At 39.3% G+C, this 9,536-nt stretch overlaps 1 protein-coding gene across 6 annotated transcripts in view; it reads right to left on the bottom strand.

Annotated features, from left to right (window-relative positions):
• Nucleotides 1-2,058: 2,058 nt before the first annotated feature.
• Nucleotides 2,059-9,536, bottom strand: part of slit2 (slit homolog 2) — an 86,795-nt gene continuing 79,317 nt past the window's right edge. For 4 of the 6 annotated variants that reach the window (XM_083532293.1, XM_083532295.1, XM_083532294.1 and 1 more), the window contains 2 exons: nucleotides 8,660-8,856; nucleotides 2,059-4,929 (listed from right to left, as the gene is read on the bottom strand). In XM_083532293.1, coding sequence (XP_083388419.1) covers nucleotides 4,685-4,929; nucleotides 8,660-8,856 — 442 coding nt within the window. In that variant the 3' untranslated portion in view covers nucleotides 2,059-4,684. Of the gene's footprint in view, nucleotides 4,930-6,887; nucleotides 6,920-8,659; nucleotides 8,857-9,536 lie in introns of all 6 variants that reach the window. The other 2 variants (XM_083532297.1, XM_083532298.1) reach the window with 1 other exon arrangement.

The raw sequence follows: 9,536 nt of genomic DNA, 5'->3' as shown, positions 1-9,536 counted from the left end.
CATTGTCTCAAAGCTGCATTACAAGAAATGAATCAGTTATAAAGGTTTATAAAAGAATGTAAGTTTAGTGGCTGTAAGTTTGTTCCTTGTCATTGTAGGTTGATTCCTAATGATTGAACTCTAATTCAAGATCTCTACAATCGCTTTAAGCTTTTAAATGGGAATTACAACAAGCTGTTTTAACTCATCGTGAAGGCCACGTTTTTATCGTAAACTAGTTTGACTAGTGATTTTTAGTAAAAATCTCACTTTCACTACTTGTAAAAAATAAAAATTTTTATTCAAATCATAGCAATTATCAGAAACAGCATTACTTCTTTTCTCGAGCTGTTTGATCGTCACACATTTTATTTGAACTAGAAGAAAATATGAGAAAAAAAAAACAATATCTTTTTCACCGAAGCAAAGAATTAAAAAAAATATTAACAAATCTGAAAGAAAAAAAAAAAAAAAATCAGATATCTTGAATTTTTTTAACTTGAATTAAACTTAATGACACACTTGAACCCTAATGTGTATAATTCATATGTTTATATTGTGAAACCCGACTCATTACAGAGTGTGAGGTTATGAATTATTGCTTATGAATTACAGACGGTCAGATAGATAGATAGATAGATAGATAGATAGATAGATAGATAGATAGATAGATAGATAGATAGATAGATAGATAGATAGATAGATAGATAGATAGATAGATGCTTTATACGACTGTCTGACATGAGGGAATAGATTGGGGAGAAAAATAAAACAAGGAAAAAGAAGGCCGATAAATAAAGAGTATAAACTATAAAAAAAATTTACTATATAAAGTATATAATATATAAAGATATATATGATAGAAACATAGAATAGATACAATCTCCCGTTAAAATTAAAGCTGTTTCTTTTTTTTAGGTTTGAGATCAAAATATGTACTTATATAATATTATTTTCACTTTTCCAACATTAGCATCTAAATGAAATTGTAAAAAGAAATGCTTACATGTGTACATGAAACTTTTTCTAGTAGATGCCCCAATTTTTAGGTAAGAAAATGATAATAATGTCAACATAAATAACGCTAAATATTCCCATATCCTCTGCTTGCAATAGCTTAATACAGCAACTTACTTATATCAACAAATTGTCTTTTTTTTTTTAAGAAAACTAATTTTTAATGGCTTGCCAAAAGGGTCAGTGCATCCCCAAAACAGCAGGTTTTGTGGGCTGTTTCTGGTATGCAGCCATTAGTGTTTACCAACAGAGGTCCAAGGAAGGGCAACCAGTGAGCCAGTGACTGGGTGTCCAAAGCTCATTGGTGCAAGGCTAGCTCCTGTGGTTCGATCCCATAGAAGAGCTTTTATAGCACTTAAGTTAATGCTGGCACTAATAACAAGGTGTCCTTACACACAGTAAGGACACTGAGAAATGGAGGAAGGTGGCCTGGTCTACGTCATCATGTGTGTACGTCATTATACTAAAACAAGCCACCAGGGGCAGTGTAATGCTCTGGGCAATGTTCTGCTGAGGAACCTTAGGGACTCATGTGGGTGATACTTTGACAGGTCCAATCTACCTAAATATTGTTGCAGACGTTTCACCACTCCATCGGCAGGTTTCCGAAGGTTTCTGATGTTGCAGTGACGAGCAATCTGAGTAAAAGCCTTTTTAAGTGTACTGAGTAATGAAGTGCTGACGTCACTCATTTCTGAGAGAAAAATAGAAAAAGATGTTCCACTGTAGGCCACAAGATAGCACTATTACATCACAACACTGCACCCTGAACCTAATCTCTCTCTCTCTCTCTTCATCCATCCATCCATCCATCCATCCATCCATCCATCTATCTATCTATCTATCTATCTATCTATCTATCTATCTATCTATCTATCTATCTATCTATCTATCTATCTATCTATCTATCTATCTATCTGAATGACAGATTATCGATAATTGAAATAAATAATGTAATCACAAAACGTTAACAACGTGTGTGTGTGTGTGTGTGTGTGTGTGTGTGTGTGTGTGTGTGTGTGTGTGTGTGTGTGTGTTGCTCGGAGAACAGAAACAACGGCATACAAGGAAGGAACATTTTTATTTATAGATCAGTAAGATAATGTGCTCATCAGTGTACAAGCACCGTCATCTACAATACACACCATCATCATAATGATCATCACCTGAATAACCATCATCATCATCACAATCACCATTAGACATGTGCCGAGAATCCGATACAGAATAACGTCTTGATAATCGTTAAGAAAACACAAACAGAAAACGATTAGCGCATTGTGGATTGATGCCTGGTGACCGAAATCACCAGTACTGAGTTAAAGGAACATTTTAACACCTGAAATCTTCTGCACTGCTTCGATTGAAAAATCGTTCAAAAGAGTTTGTGGATCACAAGAATCCGTCCCCAATCCAGGAATCATGTGTAACTAGCTAGCGAGAGCTCAAACCTAGTGAACTTTATTAGCTTATTTATCACTATTAAGTGTATATATAACGGTTAGTTAATTGGCTAACCAGCAGGTTTTATTAGTTAGCCTCGGTAGTACAGTAACTAACAATTTATCAATGAGCTAGTTTGCTCATCGCTATAGAAGCTAATCCTGTTTAGCCTCGGTAGCATCTAAACTGAGCAGTCAGGAAGTTGTGAATTTCTGCAGCTTGTGTTTAGCCACAGAATCTCAAATTTGCCTTAATAATAGCATTAATGTGATATGATCAGGCTTTACTGTGGTAACTTTCAGACGGCTGAACCATATCACGCTTTATTCTGAGAGAAAAGTCTGTTGAAAAACGTTAGCGACGCGGGTCAGCTAGTTCAGCTACAATTGACTTTCAGCTAGAAATCACATCGGGTTGTAAAGGTGTACTTTAAAACACGGTGAAATCATTTTTTCACATATTCTAGCGATGTTAGGAAGTCGAGGTCAGAGAGTAGGGTCAGCCAGGATACAGGGGCCATGCTCAAGGGCCAAAAGAGTGGCAGATTCTCGAAACTCTGACTTAAATCCACCTGACCTCTTGATCAGTAACTCAGAGCCTTTCGGTTGATTTGTCGTGACCAATTTGTTGCATTTTTTATAATGTTTTGCACTTGTTAATAAAGTACTTTAATATAAAACGGAATCCTAAATATAATGAGTATTGTACATGCATTAGTTGTATGAAAAAAAAAATAACATTGATGCAGGACATCGAATTATGGAATGCGATTATCACGATACAGAAACTGTACAAAATACCGGCACATGTCTAATCACGGCACCAAGTCTACGATACCGATTTAGCAGCAACGTGTTAACAGGAGGGAGGAAGTGGGCGGGGGTTAACGTATCTCTTAGATCAAAAAATACTCACAGCTTTTCTTTTTTACGTTCTAGTTAAAAAAAAAAAAATGGAGGTTTATAAGGAGAAACATCTGAAGAGGCTCACAGGGCGCCTCCTAGTGGAGCTAGAGTTAAACTCAGTCACTACGTATTGCGTGATTTAGGTCGAATACATGAGAAAGGGGGCGTGGGAAAGGGGGAGGGGCTACACGGTTCTTGGCTAATAGGAAAAGTCCATCTCTGACAAAATTTAAGGACGAAAAATATACACTTCACATTTTTGAAGGTTTGAAACACCACTAAAGGTTTTATATAAACATGACTTACGTCTCGTTGGTCGAGTCAACCAGCGTTAGTTCTACGTTACAGCGTCGCGAATATGTGTGTTTTGTGTGTGTAAGCTACTCTGTTAACAGGACAAATATAAATTAATATAGGTTTATATTGGCTGTAATTCTGTGGAGAAAACCAGGGAAGTACTGCGAAGGAGTGGTCCGGACAATAAATACACAGGGTTCACATGCGGAGTGTGTGTGTTTGTGTGTACGCTTGTTGGTGTGTGTGTTGGTGTGTGTGTTGGCTGACCAGCGTCTCTGGGTCAACAGAAAAGCGTCTGCTAATCGCAAAGACGAGTAAATCACTTTTACTCAACGCTAGCTACCTGATGATAACTAGCATGCTAGCATATAACTTTGCTAGCCAGTTACTACAGTTAGTAGGGGGTTTTGCTCATTTTCAATCAGGGAGCTAAATCTAGTTTAATGCTAGCATGGGCTGATTGGAGCTAAGTATCTCTAACATCTTCGGTTGGTCCAGAGAAACTTGTCACGTGGTAAAAACGTGTGTGTGTGTGTGTGTGTGTGTGTGTGTGTGTGTGTGTGCGCGCGCGTGTGTTTTGTGGGTACTATTTCTCCCCACATTGAAAAAGTGAGTTAGTCCAAGAACCCGTACGGAGAAGCAGACCACTCGCCGCTCGTCACTGAGGTGTTGTTGAGTAAAATAAAAAAAAAGGAAAAGGTAAACACAAAAAAAAAAAAAAAAAAAAATCACAGTTCTTTCAGGACTGCAAATAAAAAAAATAAAAAAAATCATCTAAATCTATACTTTGTTGTCCTTGATAATAAAAAATAGGTTTTTTTTTTGTTCTGTATCTTACAATAATCCATTCTTCTCTTCTGAGCGAAGCGATCATCAGTCCGAAACCGAAAAAAGGTGAACATTTATATAAAAACGTTGAGAAATGGACGAGATGAGGAGAGGACAGGAAATGACGAAGGGATGAAGAGGATGAAAAATGTGGAAGGAAGGGGTGGGGTCTCTCTCACTCTCTCTCTCTCGTTCTTTCTCTTTTTCTCTCTGTATTAGGATGGACACTTCGTACAGCCACATTTCACCACTTTCTCCACTTCCTGAATGAACGAGGAGCCGTCCGTGCACTGGAACGTGTACTTCCTGGTTTTGGTGCGGAGGGCGGAGCAACAAGATTCCCCGCCCCCGCAGCTTCCGGCGCATTCTAGGCGTGAGATTTTCTCCGTGGTCTGACACGCAGCGTAGCCCTGCTGCCGCTGAAAGTGTCCTCGGACCCTGTGACCCCGACACTCCATCTCTGTCCAGAGAGTCAGACAGACACACAGAGAGAGAGACACAGAGAGAGAGAGACACAGAGAGAGAGAGAAAGAGAGAGAGAGAGAGAGAGAGAGAGAGAGAGAGAGAGAGAGAGAGATTATTAACCATGTATTCAGTAGGATCTGGATTTGTAGTTTGAGATGAGAAATAAAAGCAGAGAGAAAAAGTGAGTACACCTCACACATTTCAGCAACCATTTAATTGTTGAAACTGTCAATATAGTCAATGGGCAGCTTGTGTAGCAGTGCAGATTTACTGTCCACTGAAAATAACTCAACATACATTAGCCATTAATGTCAAAGCAACTTCCAACACAAGTGAGTGCACCCTCAGTGAACATGTCAAAACTGTGTCCAAAGTGTCAGTATTTTGAGTGAACACCATCGTTATCCAGCACTGCTTTAATCCTCCTGGGCATGGAATTCACCAGAACTGCACAGGTTGTTGCTGGGATCCTCTTTCACTCCTCCATAATGACATCACAGAGCTGGTGGATGTTAGAAACATGGTGCGTCTCCACCTTCCGCTTGAGGATCCTCACAGGTGCTCAATAGGGTTCAAGTCGTTATTATGTTGGAAAAATGTCGTTCGGCCCAGTTTCTGAAGTGAGGGCATCATGTTCTGCTTCAGAATGTCACAGTACATGTTGGAATCCATGTTTCCCTCAATGATCCGTAGCGCCACAGTACCAGCAGCACTCATGCAGCCCCAGACCATGATGCTGCCACCACCATGCTTAACTGTAGGCAAGACACAATTTTGTTAGTCCTCCTCACCAGCGCGTCACCACACATGCTGGACACCATCTGAGCCAAACAAGTTCCTCTTAGTCTCATCAGACCACAGGAGATGGTTCCAGTAAGTCATGCTCTTGGACAGGTCGTCTTCAGCAAACTGTTTGCAGGTTTCTTGTGAGCAGCTTCAGGAGAGGCTCCTTCTGGGATGCTGGTCATGCAAACCAACTTGTTGCAGTGCGCGGTGTACGATCTGAGCACTGACATGAGGACCTTCTGTTTCTGCAACATCTAAATCAATGCTGCAGCACTCATGCATCTGTTTTTTGAAGCAGCTTCTGCACCTGGTGCACAGCACGAGAACTCGACTTCTATGATGGACCCTTGCGAGGTCTGTTCAGAGTGGAACCCGTCTTGGAACTGTACTGTAACCGTTTCAGGGTGATACTGATTTTCTTATAGCCAAGAACATCTTAGTGAAGAGCAACGATTTTAATCCTAAAATCCTCAGAGTCTTTACCATTAGGTACCATGTTGAACATCCAGTGGTCAGTTTGAGTGAATTGAACTCAAAGCACCAGATTTTAACTGCTCTAATACAAGATACACACATTTGTATGATTCTGTCAAGAAGACAAAAACATGAACATGATGAAGAGGACGTGTGGCTTTGCACAAATACACGACGTACAGCTGTTATCACTGAGGGTGTACTCACTTTTGATGGCAGTTATTAAGACAATAATGAGTTATTTTCAGACAATATTTCATATATTATAAATATAAATAAATAAATGTAAAAGACGCAAAATGAAAACCTTCAACACACATTTATTCACGACGTACTTAAAAAATAAAAATAAAATTATTTTATCACACATTTGTTTTACTGAATATGGTTTCCTGTTAGGTAGCTTTTACACAAGTTTATTACATGTGTAGATATGAAGTGGATACATGGACTGGAAGTTTATTAAATAAAACACAACACAGTAGCTTCAGCATTTAAGTGCTTAAAATTGCATTGAAATGTAGAATTAAATATTTTCATGATGCACAAAAAGCGTTGCATTGCATGCTATGTTGTATAAATGATAATTAGAATGTAGCAGAATGAACCCAGTATACAACAAGCTTAAGGAAAGAAACACACACACACACACACACACACACACACACACACACATACACACACACCGCTCACCTCAGTGCGGTCCGCGGCGCTGTCAGTGGCAGCTTTAAGCGTGCAGAGAGGTTAAAAAGAATTAGCGTTAAAATTAAAATGCGTCATTATTAAAAGCTTGATTAGTAATAAGCCTGCATGTGCCGATATTAAACCTTAATCACGCACAACTGTCCGAGGGAAACACACACTATTTAAAAGGAAAGTAAATGATAAATGTAGATCACTGATACTATATGAGACGAAGCACTAATATTTCCGAAACGTCAAATATAATGATATAATATAATTATTTTGGTCAACTACAAAACGGTTGCAACTGATTTATTGTTTAAGTTTTGTACTTAATGACATTTTCTGCCTCCAGAATTTTTTAAACAGTAAAAAAAAAAAAAAAAAGAAATGAAATTTTAACTTATACTAAACGTATTATCAAAAAATGCAACCTTACTGTTTCCTTCAATAAAAAACATTTTGTCCACCTGGTCTTTTTATCATTTTTGAGACATGTCTATGTTCAATAGTTGGAGATTTCTTCCTAAACCAGTTCATCCCAGAGCAGTTTAATAGGATTTAGGTGCAGTGACTGAGCAGGTCATTCCATCATAGATAAAGAAAAAAGAAGGGTGCTTTATTCTTGTCACATGTACCTTAAAGCACAGTGAAATTCTTACTACGCATATCCAGTGATGTTAGGAAGCTGGGGTCAGTCATGTTACAGCACCCCCATGAGCACAAAGGGGTTAAGGGCCTCTTACAAGGGCCCCAAAAGGGGCAGCTTGGCAATACAGGGGATTGAACCCCGACTTTCAAATTAGTAACCCAACACCTTAACCACTGAACTGCCACTTCACCACAAAGCACCTGTTGGCATTAGTGGGATTCAAACCCATGCCCCCACAGAGCCTGAAGCCTTAATCCAGCACCTTAGAGCTCTCGGCCATGCTACCGTAACACTATAGCTGACTCCAGCTTACAGAGCTTGCGATGCTTCATCGTCTTGTCATATGGTAAATTCGGTTCCAGTAAAAAAATATGATGTTCTGAAATTCAATATTTTACTGATATTTCGCATTTATTTCTTTGGTTCAGACAGTCATCAAGAAATCATCAATTTATTTAAGTGCCTTCTGACTTCTAACGCATGGCCCCTTCCACAAACACGCCTTAGTAGTGCAAAAAAAAGAAAAAATATGAAATAAAACCAGACGTTCTTTTCCTGTTCTGTCTCCAGGAGGATGCAGCTCTACCTCTGCCATGTTAATCTGTATTCTTTGTGAATCTCAGGACACGCTTTAGCGGTGCTGAGAGAACATGCTTGAGACACAGTTTAGTCAGAAGAAATCAATCTAAAATATTGATCCTTTTACCGCATCACCACTATTTTCCCACCAAAACCTTGACGCTTCCACCTACATGTTTGACTGTGGCTGAGGGGCAGTTTGCTACCATCTTTTCTCCTGGCCTCTGTCTTACACAAGTTCTTCTGTTGAATTTGGACTCCGCAGAACTTCTTGCTACTCATTTAAAGCATGTTTGTTGCATAAAAACTAAAGAAAAAATGTGTCTCGAAACCCCATAAAAGACCAGGTGTCTCTAAACGTTTGACAGGTTCCGCAAATATCACAATACAATATGTCTTATTGAATATCGGCACACACCTAATAAATGGATTACAGCTGGGCAGTGTTAGAGCTTTCAAAGCAGCAACACACAACATGAAAGCAGTTCGAACACACAAATATACACGTGTGTGTGTGTGTGTGTGTGTGTGTGCGCGCGTGTGCATGTACCTTTGTCACACAGCGGTCCCGTGTATCCGGGATTGCACTCGCAGTACGCTGTGCCGAGGCCGGACAGACGGCAGTGTCCATGTTTGCACTCGCACACACTCACACTCCGCTCGTCGCACAGCACCCCGTTGAAGCCCGGGGCGCACACACACCTGTACGAGTAGGAGTTAATGGGAGCGCAGGTGCCTCGTACACACCTGAGAGAATTGAAAGAGAGGAGTAAAATGATTGTCTGAGGCCAGATTGTAGCTACAATTCATACAATGCCAAGTCGACAAAAGTTGGGACACTGTGTAAAATGTAAATATGCAATGATTTGCATAGAAAACATAAATGTTTAAACTGAGGAAATGTACCATTGTAGGGGGAAAAAGGGTTTTTTTTTTATTGCAAAACAATTAAAAAAAGTTGGAAAGGGGCAACAAAAATCTGGAAATATTATGTGTAAAATTAAACATTTGAAAAAAAATTTAACTAATGAGGTTATTAACAACAGGTCAGTACGATGATTGGGTATAAATAGTGTATCTCAGAGAAGCAGAGTGTCTCAGAAGTAAAGATGGCATGGATGGGACTGCATTTAGAACTTTTATGATTCTGTGATGCAAATCACTGCATAGGCTCACCAACAGAAATCATTGTCTGTGAACACAGTTTGCCATGTCATCCACAAGTTCACTATCATTCAGAGAAGAAGGTAAAAGAGGAGTAAAGAGGAGAGGGACCATCTGGCTTGTTATCAGTGCTCAGTTAAAAAAAACCCACACATCTCTGATGGTATGGCTTGTGAAATGGGAAGCATGCATATTTGGAAAGGCTCCATCGATGCTGAATGGTGTATATACAGATTTTAGGGCAACAAATGTTTCCTTTTTAT

This window comes from Silurus aristotelis (genome assembly GCF_946808225.1).
Source record: "Silurus aristotelis genome assembly, chromosome: 27".
In the NCBI taxonomy this organism is placed as follows: domain Eukaryota; kingdom Metazoa; phylum Chordata; class Actinopteri; order Siluriformes; family Siluridae; genus Silurus; species Silurus aristotelis.
Note: the sequence above shows the minus strand (reverse complement) of the source record. Positions and strands in the feature narration are given on the sequence as shown.